This window comes from Anguilla anguilla, chromosome 6 (assembly GCF_013347855.1).
Source record: "Anguilla anguilla isolate fAngAng1 chromosome 6, fAngAng1.pri, whole genome shotgun sequence".
Classification (NCBI taxonomy): Eukaryota; Metazoa; Chordata; class Actinopteri; order Anguilliformes; family Anguillidae; genus Anguilla; species Anguilla anguilla.
Window position 1 is genome coordinate 43361294 of NC_049206.1, and position 22119 is coordinate 43383412.

General features: G+C 42.8%; 1 protein-coding gene across 6 annotated transcripts in view; it reads right to left on the reverse strand.

Annotated features, from left to right (window-relative positions):
- LOC118230363 (pleckstrin homology domain-containing family G member 3-like) overlaps positions 1–22119 on the reverse strand; it is a 61387-nt gene that overhangs the window by 16839 nt on the left and 22429 nt on the right. For 3 of the 6 annotated variants that reach the window (XM_035423319.1, XM_035423315.1, XM_035423313.1), the window contains exons 1-6: positions 16609–16917; positions 14675–14737; positions 10534–11048; positions 1991–2091; positions 1051–1120; positions 814–860 (exon numbers count right to left, since the gene is read on the reverse strand). In XM_035423319.1, coding sequence (XP_035279210.1) covers positions 814–860; positions 1051–1120; positions 1991–2091; positions 10534–11048; positions 14675–14737; positions 16609–16744 — 932 coding nt within the window. In that variant the 5' untranslated portion in view covers positions 16745–16917. Of the gene's footprint in view, positions 1–813; positions 861–1050; positions 1121–1990; positions 2092–10533; positions 11049–14674; positions 14738–16608; positions 16918–22119 lie in introns of those variants that run through there. The other 3 variants (XM_035423316.1, XM_035423317.1, XM_035423314.1) reach the window with 2 other exon arrangements.

Consider the following 22119-nt stretch of genomic DNA (forward strand, 5'->3'; position numbering starts at 1 on the left):
CGGTTTAAGTTCCAGCTGGGCTCAATTAATCAGGTTTGGCTGAGTCGTAACAACGTTATATATTGATAGACATCTATTACAAATCATTAGCAGAAGAAAAACGGCCATTGTGCATATTTTAAAGGGTATTGCTCAACATGTTTTTTTGTTATTCTGTGCCACTTTGCAATAAAAAATGCATTAAAAACAATTGATGACATGAAATCTTCAAATTAAATTCTATTGGGTCTGGAACACTTAAAAAATTAAGCTTAATCAACTCTGACTACAGTTCTGAATTTCATTGTTCCAGATAAGTAAGTAAAGCTTTTAGCTTCTATCGTTCTGGCGACGCTAGCATCTTGGATTACTATTCTCACAATGAAGTCATAGCGGATAACCCTGGAGTGGTGCCACACCCAGCTCATCTTTCATTGAAATGTTCAATAAAACCTGATACGTTAAGCCCAATTGGGACCTGGAACAAAATCAAGCCAGTTATTAAGTGGATGCCCTGCTGGTGACAAATCATGTCCAAGGCCTTCTTCCAAATCGCATAATTCAGTGCTGTCCAGAACACACATACTTATGGGTTTTCACAGCATCAAATACTGTTCCAAAATCGCCATTTGCAACAGTATGCACACAGTATGCGAAAAATTTCCCCTTTTTATGTTTGCGCATACTTGGGAAGATCAGCGCAAGCATCAAAGCATGCTTTGCCCATACTTGCTCTCCCCAGAAGTTACTGGCTATTGGATGCCAAATCTTTGAAATTCCAACGCAGAAGAAAAAAATGGTTAATAAATTTCCTGAGGTGTCAGCTTCACTTACTTGGGGTAGTTGGTGCAGTACTGGGTGTAGATCTCGAAGTACTCGCTCTGAAGGGGAAAAGTAGGAGGTGGGGGTGGAGGTGACACGTTAGTTGTTCCCAGGTGGCCCGAGCTGTCTTTCTTAACGCTGCCACACAAGGGGTGAATTTGGCCACAGGTGGGGCGGAGCGGGGCGGGGCAGGTCAGGTTAGGGGCGGGGTCAGAGCAGAGCCCTTGCAGGTAAGTAAGAGCTACTCACCTTGAGTACGAAGCAGCGTGCAATGGCCACAGGGTCGTTCTCACACAGGTCCAGAGACTGCAGCAACTCACTGTAGGGAACAGAACAGAACAGAACTTATCAACAATTTACCTGGCAAACTCCCCACAAACACGCACACACACACACACACACACACACAAACACACACACACACACGCACACACACACACACACACAGCAGAGTCTCTTTAACGCACCGAGAGTCAGCATGCCTTCACTCAAGTAGGCCATGCACAAACCAGGCCTGAACTTACCCTTCCAACCTCACCACAAACCACATAATTCCCCCTCCTGATTGCACTAAGCGATGAAAGGGGGCAAACATGTCGGCACAATAAAAACAACAAGATTAATAAGCAATTCTTATGTATTCATAACTACTGCACGGAATACAAGGTGCAAAAAATGAAGCCCTAAATATCTGCACTAGGCCACTGTGCTCTCTTCAGTACCTCAGGCTGGCAAGATGAGGTACAACCGAGTACTATGCCAAAGAGGGGAACCCATTTTGGCACTTTTTTAAGTGCTGTTCGTCATGCTGTCCACTGGTAGAGAAAACTACGGGGGCGGCCTCACATAATGCCAACGGCGTTTATAAAAACAGGTCGCGTCAGTAGCGCTGTATTCATGGGTACAACAATGCGATTAAAAGAGGTTGCAGCGTTAGCTCGCAGAAAATAACCGTCAACACTGGTGGTTCTAACCCAATGTGTTTCAAATCAGTCCCCGTGCCAAAATGAGCACAGCCACAGCTTGTTACAGCTCAACAGTGGTTAGAGTTCAGAAGTCTCTCTGAGATGTGCTGCTTCTTTCTCTCTTTCAGATCTCAGTGTGCACCACAGATGTGAACCGAGCCTGTGCGTACACGTGCGCTTTATCCGGTGTAAGCATTGAACGCAGGGAGGCGGGCGGATCGTACCTGTTGAACTCATAGATGTCCTCGATGTTCCCGAACAGCGCGCAGACCTGCTCGGGTCGGATGGGTAGGTCTCCCGTGTCGATGATGTGGGCCAGGTAGTCCTGGAAAAGGAGGGGATGAAAGCATGACAGGCGGTCCAAACACGTATTACACAGGTCTGTGATACAGTGACATCGTGATTTAGATCTGCTTCCCTGCGCTGTTGTGTTAATTGGCCATTGAATTGCAGCCTGTAGTGGTTGTTGGATAAAGGTGTCAGATGTTAACTATTTTACTGAAGCGGGGGCACTCAACAACAGTGGGTGCCTACAGATGAAAGTATGTTCAATGACCTTTGGTGTGAGCTTACTGTACGCCACTTTGGATAAAAGCTTCTGCCACGTAATATGTAATGCAATGTGATAAAAGGGCCAAGGACCCCTGGTTTTGATGAACACAACATTGCTAGCCTCCAGTTTGTGCAATTTCAGTCCCTGACCAGTAGAGGGAGCCTGTACACAGATAGAACAGCCTGTTCACCTGTACTTTCATTGAGGATGATAGATTGAGTCATGTAACATTAACATTGCATGAGACATTTATACTGTTCCTAAGACGAATGAATGCTTTTGCGTAATTTTTTTTGCAGCCATCCAAGCAGGGGTTGCGGGATACGCGGACCAAAAAAAGCACTGGGATGGAATCGGCTCAACTCCCACAGATGAGCGTCTGGATTTTGGGTGAAATCCTTTACTGTGCTATTCAAGAGCGGATTTCTCCCCCAGGAAGCCTCCTGAACAAAAAAAAAATAACAGTGCTGGCACATCGGACACACTCCCCCTAGTGCCAAGGCAAACAGATCTGAAAAGCTGCAAAGAACGTCTGTTTATACTGAACTGTCTTTTCCATTTACGTGTTCCCTGTCCTGTGTGAATTCCCCTCTCCAAGGGACCATTGCCATACTGAAACCTTGCGCCTCAGACAGGTATTCCCCAACATGAGACAGTTAGCTGTTGCTGTGGACTCCCTAATACACCAGTATCATTCCAAACTTCCTTACTTACAGGAATGTTTATGATGAAGGAAGAACTGCACTACTGCAATCTTTAAACATGCACACATACACTCGCATGCATGCACATACAAACACTTGTACAATCCTATGGGCCACACACACACACACACACACACACACATACACACATATGTGCACACACAAAATATAAGCACACAAACCCACAATATATTAACACATATATGAAACACTTGCAAAACAAGCGCACGCAAAGGTATGCGGACAAGATTTGGTGGGGAGGGCAGTCACCGCATAATCTTATCGTACAAACATTTCAAAATACACGATTAAGAAAGTAAAACCGCAGCTGTTCACTTTGGCACTTCTACACACGGCAACTCAAAACAAGCATCATTTCTTCAAATCCCTGCAACAATCTGCTCCAAACTCTCAGGGTGGGTTTCTATAGTGACCGCACACAGACACAGTGTGCTGGACAGCCGGAAAACAGCCTTTTTCATGACAGGGTGTTTGTGAAACCAACAAAATCTTCTTATCTTTTTAACGAACCGAGTCCCTATAAGCCCCCAACCTTCACATCAGCGCAAAGATTCATTAAGCTTCGCCCACGTGACAGCACAATCCCTGCGTGATAAATAGTCTGGAGGGTCTTCTATTTCGGAAACACGTTTGGCCTTTTTTTGGGGAGTGCCGTTATGAAAGGAGCAAACACAGAGGAGTCAGATTCTCTGGAGGAGAGGACGACATCCTCCCTTCCCCAAAAGGAGTGATGTTTCTCAGGGAAACTGAAATTCAGCCTCCAGGCCCTCCATGTCTGCAGAAAACTTTCCGCAACCCCCTTGGAATACCCGCCACTGTGACGTACGCTTGGAGGTAAAACCATGCATGTCGGCACAAGGGATGACCTGATTCACATTAGATTAAATCAGATTAGAAAGACATTATTGTCCGCACATGTGGAGACGTGTACTTGGCTACATGTGTCATATGAAACACATTACAGACATAAAACATATAGGCCATGTACTCGTAAATACTCATAAAGATTATACAACTAAGATGTGCAAATACACAATCATACAGTGTACTATATTCTCAATATGCTTACGGCATTTGGAAAAAATGACCTCTTATAGAGATTCTTCACGGCTCTTGGCATGCCATAGCATCTAACTGAGGGGAACTGCACAAACAGTGAGGAAAGGGGATGAGACATGTCTTCAACAATCCTTGCTTTCCTATGGATGGGAGCCCTATACAAATTCATGAGTGGTGTCTGGGTTTTCCCCACAACCTCACTACCCCTATTCACCACTCTCATAAATTTACCCTTACTCTTGCTATTGAGGTTACCGAACCAAAGTATTGTAGCAGAGACAATTTCGCTACAACATCTTGGCTAACCTCAAAATCATATATCATGTTTTCTAATGAGGTGTAGCTGCTGCAGGAACTTCTTGTATGTAAAATCACAGTTCCCGTCAAAACAGGTAATTTTCTAAAATTACTCAAAAGGTACTTAAAACTACTTATCTTATCAACAGTTTCCCCATTTATTACTGCTCACATCAGATGATATAAAACATGCCTTTTGTCTGTGAAAACCATCTCTTTTGTTATACCCGCATTCATTTCCAAAGCTGACATCAGTTCCGGCAGTGACATAATTAAACTATTGTGTCTATAAAGGTAAAAAGAAGACCAAGTAAGAGCCATATCATTTGCATATTTCAACAAATAGAAAACAGTATGGGCCCTGTCAACATAACTAGGCCACAGGAAGTGACATCACAGCCAGAAGAGAGCATGGGGCCAGACAACCAGCTCCTTTGCGGCACTAACGCGGCTTAAAACCTGTCTGGGCTTGCCTGCTGTTTGTTCCATTCACCTATAGACCGAATTGGTAGCACTTAAGCTAACAGAAAAGAAGAATTATGAAATTTGGTATTATTTCATAATTACAGTGGGTTCTCAAGAGTTAAATGAACAAACATTTGAACCAATACAGTATTAAAAGAAATGATAATTTACTATACACACATACAACAAAGATACACATAAAGCCAGACACTCAATGCATGTTGTGATTCTATTGCTAAGGGAGACAAAAAATGTATGCATACACACACAACAAAAGAAACATACAAAAATAGATGCTCAGCATATGCTCTGAGTCTGTTTCTATGGAGTCACATTTTCTTGCATTTAAAGTGCTCATTAACCCACATGGTAGCATGAATGCATTCTATAGTTTTTTTTTTTTTTTACATGAGCATTAAAAAACACAATTACCCTTTGATATATATTTTCTGAACAAAATGTTCTAGTAAAAGGTAAATTCTGCATTAGGACATTAGGAAGCCTTTTTTTCATGCAGAGAGTAGTCACTCTGTGGAATAGCCTGCCAGGTCATGTAGTAGATCTGGCAGAAACTCTGGGTTTTCAAGACTAGGCTTGATATTGTATTAGATAGTATCTAGTTTGTAGGTAATCACAGCACTAGGTGCAATTCAGTTAGGAAAATGGCGAGCATTGTTGGGCTGAATGGCCTGTGCTCATCATTATGTTATGTTGTGTTATGTCAATAAACACTGGAGTTGGAGGTATGACATAGTGTGTCCATTCAATTCAATTCAACTTACAGAGTACTGAGACAATTAAATGCTTGCTCATGTAAAAACTCCACATATAAAAACACACCCAAAAAAGAATAAAAGGGAAAGTGCAAGTCCACTGATGTTTCAGCTGATGGGACCAGGGGTGAGGCGCGCAGGCAGGGTGGGCATGGGGTGTAAGATATTAAGGATTTTAAGAATGTTGATGGATATTTCCTTTAGGTTTACTGAAGGCAGACCACTACACAGGTACATCGCTAACTGGTAAAAATATGAAATACCATGTTGCTGTAGTTACTCAATTAACAGCACCCAAATGATCAAACCCAAATCCTCCTGTAGGCAGCAGTATAAAAACTTTGTCATGTTCCAGGATATCCATCCATCCATTATCTATACCCGCTTATTCCTAGCCAGGGTCATGGGAGTTGTTGGAGCCTATCCCAGCATGCATTGGGCAAGAGGCAGAAAAACACAGTTAGCCAATCCATCTCAGGGCACACACACCATTCACTCACACACTCATACTGTACCTGTGCTATTCAAGAGCGGTACTGCATGTCTTTGGACTGTGGGAGGAAACCAGAGTACACAGAGGAAACCCACACGGACACAGGGAGAACATGAAAACTCCACATGTTCTTCACTGAATACAAAAGCTGGTTATCATTGTCCTTGTTTTCTTTGGCACTTAAACTAACTGCTCTAAGTCCATACATGAAATTTCACACCAATTCACCCCAAGCATGAATTATGAAACACAAGTCTTATTCTTATAAAAATGACACATTCAGAATTAATTCATGTGAAACCTGCTTAGACCTTTTGCAGTTTTTTGAATGAGTGAAACAGTCTAGGAAAATATTAGATTTAAAAAAGTAATTTTGGCCTTTATGCCTGGACAACCTGGTTGTGACAAACATTGTTTATGCATTGATGAGAGTGTTGCACATGTGGCAGTTTCTCTGAAAGAGCGGTCAATCATCTAACGCACGGTAGTGTGTTCTGTTCCTGCAAATGGCTTTCTTTTTGATTGTATTTGATGTTGAGGAATCATGTTTAGACAGCAGTTCAGCATAACGGTCAGGTTATAGGTTCGATTCCCAGGCTGTAGCGCTCCTGTAGCACCCTTGAGTGGTGCACTTAAGCTGAGCTCCTTCAGTAAAAATATCCAGCTATAAAAATTGATTTTTTTAATGTAAAAGAATGCAATCCGTGTAAGTTACTCTGGACTGATAAACAGAATTCCAAACTCAAATTGGCTATTGATGATGTCATTTGATCAATGACTCCAAATAATCACATACACAAACATAAATGCATATGCATACAAGTGCAGTCACATGTACATGCATTTTTGCATGCTTACCTACAAAAGTGCATGCACAAGCACACCATACCACATTCACACACTTATATGCACATGCCTAGATGCACACAGACACACGCAGCATGTGAATACACGTGCACATGCATGCATGTTTTCAAAAGGAACATACGCATGCACGCAGGCACGCACGCACGCACACCAAGCACACGCACACGCACAGCTTTACGGCGTGAGCCTTTAAAAGCTTCCACAGACGTCACTTAAGTAGCAGGGCCAGCATTACCTTACGCTTATGCAACACGATTATCTTGGCAAACAGGATATCTGGGATTTACGGGGTTAATTATAGAGCCTATCACACACAAGCAAGGAACACACCCAGTCTGGATGAAGTACCCTGTCAACGGGGTGCAGATTAAGAGATTTACAGTGTAGGACTAAACAAAGCAATGAGAAAATCACATGCTCGTTTGTTACGTTCTATTGTAATTTATTGCTCATTAACTCATTTGATTTGATTAAAGATTTAATTAATGCAATTTATTGACTAATAAATAAGCAGAGAAGGTGCATTATTCTACAGCAGAAGATATGCAGAGATGAAATTATTTATTTCTCCAAATATCCATATTAGAATGTGGAGCCAGTGTTTTATTATTCCAATTAAAAAAAAATATGACCTAGCATGGAACTTCTATACGGTAATTCTGAAATGACTCTGTGCCCTACGTCACAAGCACTAGAGTGCTTTAATGAAAGAATTATACAAGTACACTGCAACCTTATATACCAATTGAACATACACACTGACATATATGCATACACACACTTGCATGCACAGACACACATACACACATATATTCACATGTTCACAAAATCTTTTGTGTATTTTGTACATCTGTGGCGCTGAACCAGTCTTTTTTTTAAATGGATTACTCCTTGAAGTTGCATGACAGCTCTCAGCTGAAAGTATTTGTGTCTCGATAGAAACACGCATGTGTCACAATTTCCTGTCAAACCAAGCTTAGCTAAGCATGAGTCAGTGAAACATGCTGAAGCATATTTGACTGCCACGGCCTAGACTATATCGTTTTAAGACATCAAAAGCATTCTGGTCCAGAAAATGTATTACGCTCTTACACATTAGCCACTTTTGGTTTTCATAAATGGAATACCAGATAGGGGTACCAGATCAATGCTCCCTCTACTTAGTCTCGCTGTCTATCATTCCTCTGGATGTCACTCTCAATAAGAGCATTTGGTAAGGGCTTGTAATTTACTGAAATTCCCCCAGGTCATAAGCATAAGCTGTTCAGGCCAACTTTCTCTCTAATACCTAACATCGTACACACAATGAGAAGGAATTCTGGAAATTCCCCTTAAATTTATACAGTTCACATTTCTGAAGAAGAACTCTTAAGGACAGCTGTACTGCTGATATTGCATCTTTCTTGAGAAGAGCTTGACCGCATGGTGTCCCAATTGGGGTTGTGTATTTTTTGTAACGAGGCTGAACAGGGAAAACAGCTTCGTTGTACTCACTCACAATTTTCAGATCTGAGCAAGTGAAGTTTAGGCCAGGAAGACCAGGAAGTGATTTTCAAAAACAAAGCCCGGTCTTGGCTCCTTGCCTTGGACAAATGCTGTGCATTGTGGGAAATTCCAGAATACATGGAGCCTCACATTTTTTACTATGAAATCTGAAAGGACTTGTTTAGATTCAGTCAATATGTGTTATTATTTGATGCTCACTGGAATGGAGGTTTGAAAGGCCTCATAGATGTGTCTGTTCAACCAAAAAAATTGTCTATACACTGTAAAATGACCAGCATTAATTCAACTCTAACAGTGTTAATTCAACTCTGGAAGGTGGGACCAAATGTAATCCGTTAAGAGTTGAATTTACACCATTAGGAGTTGAATTAACACGGGACATTTTACTGTGTATCAGCATTCAGAACTTGGGGTGCTTGGTGGAATGTGTGCCGTCTGGGCGGGGAGGAGTGCATCAGTGCATCTTGCAGTGTTATTTCATAAATGCATCCATCTGTCAGTGTGTTGAGAAATTCCTTAAAGCAGATGTTTTATTGTGCGCAACAAATTGTTTCATTTTCCGTAAAATGATCATCACTTCACTAATCTTATGTTTGAACATGATTGCTCAACTAAATAAATAAATGAATAAAGCATACAAAGCATTAATTGGTGCATTTTGAAATATGGTGTTTGGGTTCAGACGCACAATTCTGTAGCATGCTCTCCTGTTTGCAAATGGAAAGCTTTATATCATAAGGATATTGTACCATTTTCCTGTTCATAACACTATTGATCAAGTATACATGTTTATCTTGTGTTGGGTGTCCACACCATGAAGGTAAAGTGACACATAAACCTAAGGCACATCATTCCTAGGCTCCAGGTAATGTTGTCACCCCCAAGTGTCTGGAGGTGGAACCGACAAACCTACTAATGGCAGCTGACTCTGGCTTGCCCAACATCCTGCTCCTTCTCAGCCTCTCGACATCCTTCTCCACTGCCTCGAAACCTACACCGTGGTTAATGACACAGCCCTAAAGTGGTTCTCCACTTACCTCACCAGCTAGAGGAGTCATGTCACACTGGGGTAGCACTAGGTCCAACGACACCGCAGTGTCCCACAGGAGTCTGTGTTGGGGCCCATCTTGTTTTCAATCTACTTGCTCCCACTCGGCAAAATAATCAGACATCGCAAAATCCTCTTCCATGCTGATGATACCCAGATCTACACCAAAACCCCACCAAACCCTACACTGTTTCCAACCTCAACAACTGAGGACATACGCTCCTAGACAAAGGCTAACTTCCTTCAGGTGAACAGCAACTATACAGAGGCTATGCCGATCCCCACACCGAAACAGCTCTCCAGTGTTGTCAGCCTTTCTCAATGGTCAATCCAGTTCCCTGCTCTCTGTTGTCACCAACCTTAGTGTAAAGTTTGATTCCACACTCTCATTCCTAACCCACATCAAACACATTCTGTGAGACCTCCTTCTTCCGCCTCAAGAGCACATCCAGTCTGAAGCCCTCTCCAAACCCAATGCAAACAAACTGGCTCATGTCTTCATCTCTAACCGGATTGGCAACTGTACTGCCCTCCTCTCTAGTCTCTCAGATAAATACATAAACTGCATTTAACTTCTCTAGAACAGCCCCAACAGAGTCCTTACCAGATAAAAGAAGTCAGTCCCCATACTCGCCTAACTCCACTGGCTTCCAGTCCACTTTAAAAGTCCCACCAACCTCAATGACCTCATCGCCATCCACAGACCCTCACACTCCTTCCACTCCAGCCACTTTTCACTGTTCCATGTTGCCCCTATACCCCCAGACAATGGGAGATCTGGCATTTTACTCACTTGCCCCTCACTCGGCCTTAAAACTTTTTATACTGGCAAGCCTTCCTTCAAACATTTGTGTCCTTGCCACACTTTTTAGCTCTTCTAGTTTTTCATATTGTACACTTGATTTTGCCATAAAGCTCTTCATGATTTTCCCCAACAAATGAAAGGCATAATATAAACAGAATTTAATGATATTTACTCACCTCCACGATACTTCGCAGATCCCGGACATACATCCGCTCCGTCTCCAGGATCTCCATGACGACGCGGTCCAAGTAGGTGAGCTTGGGGTTGGGTGCCATGGCTGCGAATGGTGAGAGGGGGCGCTGGCGTGTCCTGTCGACCCGGCCCAGGACGTTATCACTGTTCTTCTGCTGTGTCTTAAGCAGAGGGTCAAGCCGCCCCAGTTCGGCCCTGAGTCCAAGCTGCGATTGCTGCTCCTCGTCGCCCCCTGCTGGGCTCAGCTCCAAGTCAACGTCGCAGTCGCCTTCCTGAGCGACCGCCGTGGCGGTCTCGAAGGCAGCGCTGCTGCAGTCTGAGCTGCGTCCGTCCTGGGACAAGCCTGAACCCGAACCTGACGAGACGGTGGACACTAGGCTTGCTGGGCGCTGGCCATCATGGAAAGCAGAGCCGAGCGAGGTGGGGTAGTCCAGTACTGAGGGTGCGGATCTTCGGTCATTGACACTGACGGAGGAAGCCGTGGATAACCGAGGGGATTCTGAGAGCATAAGAAAAGTGGGGGTTAGTACAAGGATGGATAAGGTCTGGTCCAAAGCATTCTTGTTTGCTGGGAGACCTTCGGCTACAATGACAAACTGAGTAGCTGAGCCAGATCTGAGAGCCAGACCACAGGTACTGCGCTCTTCTGCTGATCAACGCAACTTCAGATCATCTATTAAGACATGAGAGTGTCTTATAAAAAACACTGGAATGCCCATCTAAAGAAAGCAACATAAGAGCTTATAATATTGCACTGTACTCTGTTGCAATGAATTGTAGTGTAACACTGCTGAGAGAAGCTAATGAGCATCCAATTACGGATCTCTGGGAACGGGATGAAGAAGAACATTGGATCAGTTCACCAGTCATCCCTCCCTCCTTAAAAATTGAACACCAAAAAACATAGACCTCAGGAAAATGGACCATATACTAACACTGTAACACTGTGGCAAGATATCACATGGTTTCTCTGTTTGGCTAGCAGTGTAGCAGCGTAGTGGGTAAGAAGGTGGGCTATGATACTGACTTTGCAGATCCGAAAACCAGAAAAGACATTTCTATTGTACCCCTGAGCGACACAAGTGCACTGCACTGCTTCAGTAAATATCCAGCTGTACGAATGGATCATGCATATTCATGAGCTGCACTTCCTGATTAGTTCCTGAATAAGGGTGTCTGCTGGGCATATGAACAATGCAACATATTACCTACGTTCGAAACAGTGCAGAGGAAGCCTCCAGACTCAATGTCATCCTTTCTAACCCAAAACCGTTTTCTGTGTTCTCCTTACATATCACCCAGATGTTCCAGCTGTTGGACGCTAATCAGTCCAGAACATCTGCTAGTGTGACTCATGTCCCCAGAGAACAAGAATGATATCATCACTATTTCACCAGAGCCTCCCTACTAAGTAACTCAATATCAACATCCAGTACAAAAGCATGACAATGGGTATGTTTACAAGAGATGGTAAAACTCAGGAGAAGCATTTGTTTGGATGTATCAAGTATCTGTCTTGAAAGGGACACTGATTTAGTTTGTGTTCTTATTTTTAATTACTGTTGCGTTTGATATACACATTATTGACATTCAAAATTATTTCCAGATCCATTTAGATATAGGTGTTACACTTCCGCTGTACACAACTGATACAATTAATTTCTTGCAAGGAAACTGCCCTCCTTCCCTGTAGCATTGGAGGGGAACTATACACTTCAGTTCACGTGGTAATGAGCCTTTGCTGCATTCATCTCCATAATTTGCAGGCCATACTCCAAGAAAACACACAGCCTCAGCTCTTTACTGAAAGACTAGAGAAGCAATACACCCACTGTTTTTGATTCAGCAGTCTTCAAAAAACACTGCTTCAAATATATTGTCTTCAAAATATGCATACGATATACATTCCCATTGTGAGGCATATTTCAGCAGCTTGACCCTTGGCACAAACCCACATGCGCTTTTGTCACATTGAGTGCTGAGTGCCCCCCCCCCCCCCCCCCCCAACATTGACGCCTCTTACGGAATCAGGTATGGAGGAGGGGGGGTGGGGGGGGGGGGGGGGGGGGGACAGGACATATTCAGAATGATTTTACCATTAAAGGTGGCTTCCCTCAACATGCCCCAAGTAAACCATGTCACATTCTTAGGGAAATACCCACGTCATTTCCTGTCAGAGCTGCATACCAGACAGGAGTTGGGAAAGCAGAACAGGAAATGATCGGGGTGAGGCCCAGTCTTACTGACGTCTCGAGCAAGAAAATGGCTGTGAGATGCAAATCACATTATTCTCAACACCGCAAGTACATTCTGAAGGAAGAAAGTGGTCCTGGAGGCAAATTGCTGAACTGGTATGAAATTATAGGGTTCAGCTGTTCAAAGACTTATATATAATCATGTTAAGAACCGTCAAATTAATTTTGAAATAGTTTTTATAATCTGTATTATAGGTTGATTTATGCTTAAGTGTCTGTTTCACATTATATAATAATCATAATTTTTGGTGTTTCCACTAGACTGAACATGACATGAAGCACAACTATGGGATTTATTTAGGAAGGATACAGACTTCCAGTGAAATTACATAATTAAAAATGGGGATTTAATACAAAATAAGGATTCATTCTGTATTGTCCCATGACTGATTGCCATTGTTCAGGCCACTCCTATGTATAGTTCCCAAACTATAACAATAGATTCCATGTTCTGTTTAGGCCCAGTGTGTCATCTATACTTTATATAACAATGCTACAGTTGTCCAAAGTATATATACATATGTAAAACTGTACTGTGCAGTCTCCAAAGATTTCAGTTGTCATTAAAAACCTGATCTGAAATCTGTTTGAATATAAGTATCTTAATGAGCTTAAAGCACTTACCAAGATAAAACAAAAAAAAATTACATTTCCTTAACAAAAAAGTTAACAAAACTCTTCCACCATCCTTTCTGATGGAAATCAATTATTACACAACTGTATTTGGGTTCACAATTATGACAAGCTAACTATATATAGAAAATATCTATTATAAAATATTCACCAAATAACAAAGATATATGTAAGTATGTAAGGCAAAAGCCACACTATATGGCCAGAAGTATGTGGACACCTGGCATCCAACATCTCATCCAAACTGTTGGGCATGAATATGGAGTTGGTCCACCCTTTTCTGCTATAACAACATCCACTCTTCTGGGAAGGCTTTATACTAGGTATTGGAGCATTGCTGCAGGGATCTCCTTCTATTCAGCCAGAAGAGCATTAGTGATGTCAGGCACTGATTGGGTGTTTAGGCATGGCTAGCAGTTGGCTTTCCAATTGATCCCAAAGATGTTGGATGATGTTCACAGCTCTCTCTCTGTGCAGGCCAGTCAAGTTCTTCCTCAATTTTCCTGATAAAACCATTTACATACTTTATGAACCATTCTATGTGCCTGGGGGCATTGTCACGCTGAAACAGGAAAGGTCCTTTCCAAAACTATTGGGGAAGCACAAAATAATCTAGAATGTGATTGTATGCTGTGGCATTAAGATTTGCCTTCACTAGTACTGAGGGGCCTAGTCCAAACTAAAAAAAACAGCCCCAGACCAAGAGGTGTCCATTTACTTTTGGTCATATAGTGTATATTCTGATCGCGTATGTTTTTATGTGTGTGTGTTTCAATAAAACATCCAGCTACTAAAAAATATTTTATAACATTTTAAAATTGCTTGAACAAACTTGTGCTAATTAACGCTTATTTCAAATAGCCTATGACAAATATATCAATATAATCCTTATGTTAAATACTACCAATTCACTTCCTAATTGAAGTAACAAAACTACAGGCAGTTTCAGCAAGAACCTCCTGATTAAAGTTCCAGTTAAAGGATAACATAATTAATGACCAAACCTGAGGGTAAACACACGGAAAAAAAAACCAACAAAAAACAAACACCCGGGGAACATCCAACCCAATGTGATTACGCTGGATGCTTTTCAAAAGCTGTCCTTTCAAATCATATTTCAAATCACTTGATTATGTGATTACATAGTCGAAAATCAGCAATGATCACAAGGAGAGAGGCCATGTTTAATGATTTCAGAAGATCGATTCAGCTTTAGGCCAGGCAAGAAAACACATACCCGTAAACCAGCCCTGCGCTGGTTTGACAACGCATTTGTAAAGAATCGAGCTCGTGACCCCACCTGGTAAAAAACAAAACACAATAACATACAGACATTCATACATCACCCCAAATATTAAACCCCAGAGAGCTCAAACACAGGACCCGCACCATTGCTTTATATGGAGATTTTGTGTCTTGCTGCAGTGCTTGAAGGGGAGAGTTTAAAATATTTGAACCCTGAAAATAGCTGAAAGACACAGTCATTTAGATAAAGGATACATAGAAAGCGTGTGCCACTTACACCATGTTCAAACCTGAAAGGTGATGTCAAGGCAAGCAGGTTCGATTCAAAGGCTGTTAAGCATTACATGTGTTGTGACAATGGCTGTTTTCCAGACAATTCCACATAGATTTATGTCCAGGGAATGTGTGTGTGTTTGTGTGTGTGTGGGAGGGGGGAGGGGGAAGGGGGCGGTGGTGGAGTTTCACTCTTGAAGCTTCTCCAAGGTCAATTTTTGAGGAAGGAACAGAGCCCAGAAAGCACGGCGTCTCTCCTCCTAAGCCTGCTCGCGCACACAAACGCCGACGTCACGCACCTACTTTTCAAAAGAAAACACTTTTAAAACGCTGGCTTCCCTCAGCCACTCCGTACACGGCTGAACTGGACTTTCACCTCCGGAGTGACTGCTGTTATCAGGCACGGAGCAAACGGCAACGCGCACAAACAAACACACGAGCAGACGTGCAGGTGCACCAAGTGATGATTTTAAACTCAAAGACTCCTGGAAGCCTATAACTTGCTCCTCACATGGCAACACATCGCTCCAACTAATTAGGCAACACACACACACACACACACCCAAACTCACATGCAGACTGACCTACTTTTTTCTTAGCGAGCCATCTCTCTCAACAGACCATTGGGTATAGTTAAAATGGACAAGCAATTTCAGACAGACCAGTCTAGGGGCTTTCCTTCACTAGCACTAGCTTTCATCGCAGTATAAATAACAGTTATGATTTCTTTACACGTCAAGACCACGCCATAGGGCCCAGCTGCATGTCTGTGTGATTTCAGCTGTGGGCCACATCTGAGCAGGGCCGAGCCGTAGCCGCACACAAATCAACCCGGCCCATGGTTACATTTAAAAATCAAATTCAAACTGCCGCTTCGAAGGGTCACGCTCAGTTCAGAGCAAAGCTCACAGATGCTAGATGCAGCCCACAGTCTGGTCTTACTGCATCACAGAAATCAAAAGATCTTCACTGCAGCTTTCATTACTATTATTTCATTTCTGTGGTTCTCAATGATGACTTTATCAGGCTGATAAGTGACATGAAGCCATGGAGAAGCTCCAGCCGACTAGCAGTGATGCCTGCATCAGAACCATGGGCTATGCCGCTAACGTCTGAAAATGACTGCATACGTGTGAATCCGACTGTGACTCATCTGAGAATGTGCTGACAAGTGCCTGACCGCACATAGAATCTGAGGGCCCTCAAATGGTACCTCTCCCCTCAGGAAATCACGGTCCAACCACGGTCACACCCAGGTCAGTCCATGTGTTGCCAGTCCCCTGCACCACCTCCAAGTCGCAAAAACCAAGCATCTCAAAAAGGATTAACTGCATGTTCCTTAGAAATCACAACTCCCTTTTCTTAACATTTTGACTACATATTCATGCTACTGCTGCTACTTAGCAAGTGGCCACAGTCCCAACAGACAGTATTTATAGGTCCTCCCAGGAAGGACTGGCCCATGACAGTACCCTACCTCAATGAGAAGTCAAACTTACACATTTTATTAAAAGCCTTCAATTAATAAGAAATACCCTTCAATTAATAAGAAATAAAAATCATAATGAGAAAGAATAATAATAACAATTGTAATCAACGAGTTTAGAAAGTAATTGGCGAAGAAAATGGTGCCCTGATGCATCTCTGACTCACCAAACCATCGTGAGATTCGACGGTTGAGTCCGATCAGGAAGCGGGGCTCGTCCCAAGAGCTTCTGGCCGTGGCTATCTCCACAGCGTCCAGGGAGACCCCCCAGCCGCGCTCCTTGTTCCTAGCGAGCAGACTCATATTCCCTCACTCCCGACTACATGCAGCGTCCGTGTGTATATGTGCGTCTCTCTCTGTGTGCGAGAAGATGGACGCTGCGGTCTCCAGGCTGACTCATCAGTGTTTCTCCAGACTCTCCTCATAGCCCCTGAGCTAGAAACAGTAACTCCCACTCCCGCAGGTACGGCGGTGACTGAGCTACCTGCGCTCGCGCTCACGCTCACTCGCAGGGACACGCCCCTGTGAGTCCAGGAGGGGGCCGGGCTGCAGAGCGCTGAGAGACCCGGAGAGGAGGGGCCGGAGTCAGTGGGTGAGTCAGGGAGCGGGCGGGGGCGGGGGGGGGGAGGTTGGCGGAGGGAAGGGAAGTTTTGCTTCTCCTGCTCGCGAGCACAGGAATGCGTTTAGGGAAGTTGGGAAACATTATCCAGCTCGGGGCTCCGGCTTCACGTCGACTCGCCTGTCGGGGGCACGGGTGACCTCCAGCGGCAGAGCCGCCGGCTCTGAGGACAACGGCAGCCTCTGTCTGAGCCCAGAAGCGCACGGCGGCCTCCCAGCCTGGCTACGCACGTACATTACGCTCTGAACCTGCAGCGAAGCACCTATCATCACCACACATGAGCACGCATACGCAATAAGGCTTAGACTATACAATACAGCCCAGAAAGTTTCTATTACAACAGTCTTCGGTGCGACAACCAAACAAAAAACCTCAACATCAAGCCTAAATAGTGCAGCTTTCTAAAGGTACAGCACAAGAAAAATGCCATATTTGGAGCTCAGTGATTTCATGCTCAAATTAAGGATAATATGCATTTTATTATTCATTGTTGTTCCTAAAAGAGAGGATCTAGACTGTGTACTACACTAATGTGTTTTTATCAATCTAGATTTTTACACATACAAACAAATTAAGCTCATTTTTTAGCATTACAAGCACATTTTCCCTCTGCAGGATTTTAATCGACAATCCTCTCTTCAAAAAAGTCAAGTCTCCTAACCAACACAACTTTCCCTTCAATAAAGCAATAGAGATTAAAATGGCAAGGCCCTCTCACAATGTCCATACTGAATTTGATGAGATGAAATAAGAACAAGGCTGCTACTAAGAACCATACGTTTCTTCTACTCATAAGGGGATCAGAACGAGCAGTCTCAGATGGGCAGGAAGATATACCGCCTGCGGGGTAGAGTTTTATTAAACGCTTTCAAAGTGTCATGGAAAAATTCACCTGGCTGGGCCGTGACAGAGAGGCAAATCAGACAGCAGACACAAACTCCTCGGTACCTGAGGCCCCAGAGGCATTGACTCACTCACTGGCTGAAATCCACTGTCAATCATCCAACGGACGGCCAAACCGCACCAAGCCCTGCAGCACGCAGGTACCACAGATGGGTGGGGTCAGAGCTGACTGTCAGGGAGGCTAGATCGTTTGAGGCGAACTATGAATCAGTCAGCAGCCTCATTGTTTAATATGACATTAAATGTAATTAATTCCATTATGTCATGAAACCTGCCATTTCGCTTTTCCTAAAGCCCATGCATTATGTATTGTCCTAAGCATATTATTAATCAACACGACAGAACCATAAGCCATCACAACATTTAGATATTGGGGCTCTTTGAAGTAACTCGAGAATATAATTCAAATATATGATTCGTAATAAATCAGTGATAAATTTGATTCAACAGTTAAGCATTAACACACAGTGCAATCCTGTTTCCTATGGCTCAGAGTGAATACACACCCTGTCACTGTTACTGCCACGACTCATGCAGGGTGATCCAAGTGGGCACAGTCATCCAGTGCGGGAGGGTATTTTATGTAATGTACGTGCTCACAGTGTGCCTAGATAAGTATTCTGTGTCCTGACCCCATGCTGCAAACTTGAGCTTTCATATCATTTTAAAGACTCTGAGACAGAAAACCCAGAAGAGTGTTTGAAAGAGACCATATCCAGGGACCATAACCTTATTCTGTGGTGTACGACACCAGAAGGCGTCGGCACGTTGCCATGGAGGCCAGTGGCTTAAAGCCCATGATGTCATTCATGACCTATGATTGAGCTTTGAACAGACCCGAGGTGCTGGGCAGGGGAAATGTCAGAGGCTCCGTGCGGGCAGGGAGAGAAGGTCAGCGCCGGCCTTCCCTGGCATTTAGGCTCCAAAGTCTCTGCAGATGCTTTTTCAATGTAACTGAGCCAACAGGCTAGATCAGTGGTCAGCAACAGACATACAAGACAGAGGTCAAAGGATAAAGGGCAAAGGTCATACAGGGTGCTCTCCCCCTTATTGCCTAATTCGTGGGAGTCAGGCTAAGGATGCTTCTCAGCAACAACAGTGGAGACAGTCAAACATTTTAAACCAGAGTCATAGTAAAATAGTTACCCAGTCACAGCAAAAGAAATCTCACTTTTGGTTGTGGTTGTCAAGTTAAATAATAATAGAATGTTCCTTAAATTTAAAGAAAGAGAAAGAAAATTGAATTGGACATCACTTCCATAAGTTAATTAACATAATGGGTGGTAACTGCTGTAAAATACACTATACAAATAAATACGCTATATAAATAAAATTTGATTGATAAAATTTGATTGGTTGATTGTATTAAAACTGGAAGTAAGGAACTGGATTGGCTCATTTTAGTCCAGTTCATAATCATGCTCATTTACATTACTTCACTGTAACAAACAGCGTGTGCTACATCACAACTTTGTATGTAGTAATATAATACATTACTCTTTCAAAAGTATGATATTAATACATTTTGATGTTACAAAAATCTTAAAAGCTAGGATCAGAGTTAAGGAGCCATGAAGAAAATAATACATTTTTTCAGAAAAGTCAGAACTGCGGTGAGGGTACACGTCCAAAATATACAGACTGTTTCTGAAGAGTGAAGACAGAAACAGCGATGGAGGAGGGTTGCTTACACAACACGTTAAGGTACCCAAGACTACCGTAGAGCGTCATCATTCAGCAGTACAAAGAGGCACTTCACTGATGCTGTACGTGGAATAATGGTGTGCAGATACTTCATGCTGCAGAGATTATCGATTGCTTGCACCTGGTATGCACTTCCTGTTGCTTGTGCCTGATAAGAACTTCCCATTTGAAGGTAGAGCTGATGGAAGAGTTTGTCAGAACTCAGAAAATCTGGAGGAGGATTTTATTGTGCTTTTAAGTGCATAATTTTTTATTCTTTTAAGCTTTAAAATCATATTATGAGCAAGTTTAGACAGATTTGCTCCTAAGGTAAAAACCTTTGTTACCATTAGGGAACAGTGAGAGAATTTTCAATTTTTCCTCCGTCAAGTGGTTAGCTAATTTGGCCCACCTTCTTGCTGGTGGGAGGATTTTTGTGGTTTTTCGCCCTCTCATGCGCAAACCTAACTGCCATTAGATAGTTCACCTCCTTAATAACTAGCTAACTATAATTCACTAAAACATTAACATCCGTTTTTGGGGGGATTCTAAAAGGGTGAATAACTTCTGAAGTTTGCCATTTGGGATGCTATCCTTGCCTTTCATTTCAAGTCTAATGCCCGGTTCAAATGAAGAAAGCCAAGTCCTGCATGCTCAAAGGCTCATGAACCCATGCATTGTAGACCTTACTGCAATATATGCCGCCTTGCTGCTTCTGGTGGATCGCTGTGCTAATTTCTTATAGCAAGCTAATGCTACATTATAGGCTATGCATACATCGTGAATTGCTGAGTTAAGCTGCTGCTAGCCTAGCCCTGCTAACTCCCGTATTTATGCCTTTCAGAATGTTTTTTATGTTCCCATCACCACCCCAGCACCCACCTGCAGGTTCTGCATCGCATTCCTACGGGTAGTGGTCACTACCTGTTACCATTTTGTATGGCTTATAAACAGGGACTGATAAGAGGCAGAGCTCTGATGTCAAAGTTGCATTCATTTTAAATATCAATAAATACTGCTCAATTCGATCTGTGAGTTGTCTGACTGAAATATAGTTGTATATCGCTCAGTTCCAAGCGCTCTCTCTGGTGCTTGGTTATGTTCAGCGATGTTAAATTTCACCACCTGCCTGGAATGACTGGATTTATCATACACAGAAAATACATGCCTAGAGACTGCTCATAGTCTGGGAGGATACTGCTTTTGACAGAAGCAGCTTATCCACAATGCATGTGATACCATACAGGGACCATTTCACATTCCTTGTAAGGGAAAAACATAAATATTTTTATAACACAGCTTGATTTAGACAGAAACGCAAGGCAAGCTGACCCTACGTAGATTAATTTATCACACACGCTATGCCAAATGGTGTGTGCATGTGTGTGTGTGTGCCTGTGTGTGAGAGTGAGTGATGGGTGGATGACCTATTTGCTGGGTTCTTCCACATTTGGTCATTCAGCTCCAGCATGCTAAAGTATGAAGCAAATATCTTGCTATCTTAAGTTATGGTGGAGTGGAAAACTAAGAGCAGATAAAAGGACTGAAATATGAAACTGGATACTCCTCAATTATAGCAGTAAGAATTTAATTTAGGTAAGAGAGAGAGAGCACATTTACTTATTTTAATAAAATTGCTGCTTTTAATCTGTGTGCCTGTCTGTTTTCTTTGTACTTTAAACCAGATAAAATACACATTCACATAGAGTTTACAGAGTATTTGGTCATTTACAGAACGGCTGTTCAGCACACAAAGAGAAAATTCTAGAACCACAGAAATGGGAGGGCATGTTGTTTATGCTGCATCTCTGCGTCCCCTTGCAATACAATGGAGCTCTGTTCTAAAATCACAAGGGTTCTCAACATTTTGCGCTCCACAAAAAACAGCAAAGCTTTCTGATTTGAAGGGTCATAAACGGTAAATAAATCAAAACTGCTTGCTCAAGCGCATACCAAAACCCATCCAAAACATGCCTACAAAACTCATCAGCCACGTGTGCACACACACATGCGCGTGTATCTCACATACACACACGCACACATACGCACACACACACACACACACACGCACACACACACTCGTCTTTCAACCCACACAAAGGCGGCAGCTCCAGAATAAACAAACGATTATTAACCCGGACATGCTCTGTGGTCTGTGTGGTATTGAAATTCCTCCATTCCTCTATTGCACTGCACAAAGACCCTCTTACCCTTTAACTAGAAGCCTCTCACAATGGATGAGGACCCCCACCTCAATAAAATGGTTAACATTTAACAACTTTACCCAACACCTGCCTCAGGATGGAATACATCTGCTATTTAAGAAACGAGTACACGGCAATATGTCTTAATCATGTCATTGTATTATGGATCTACTATTTAAAAAGCAAATTTAAGGTGCATTACAATATAAATATTTCATCCAACATACAATTACATAAATATTTAACTGCAATTATCAAAAAATTACAAA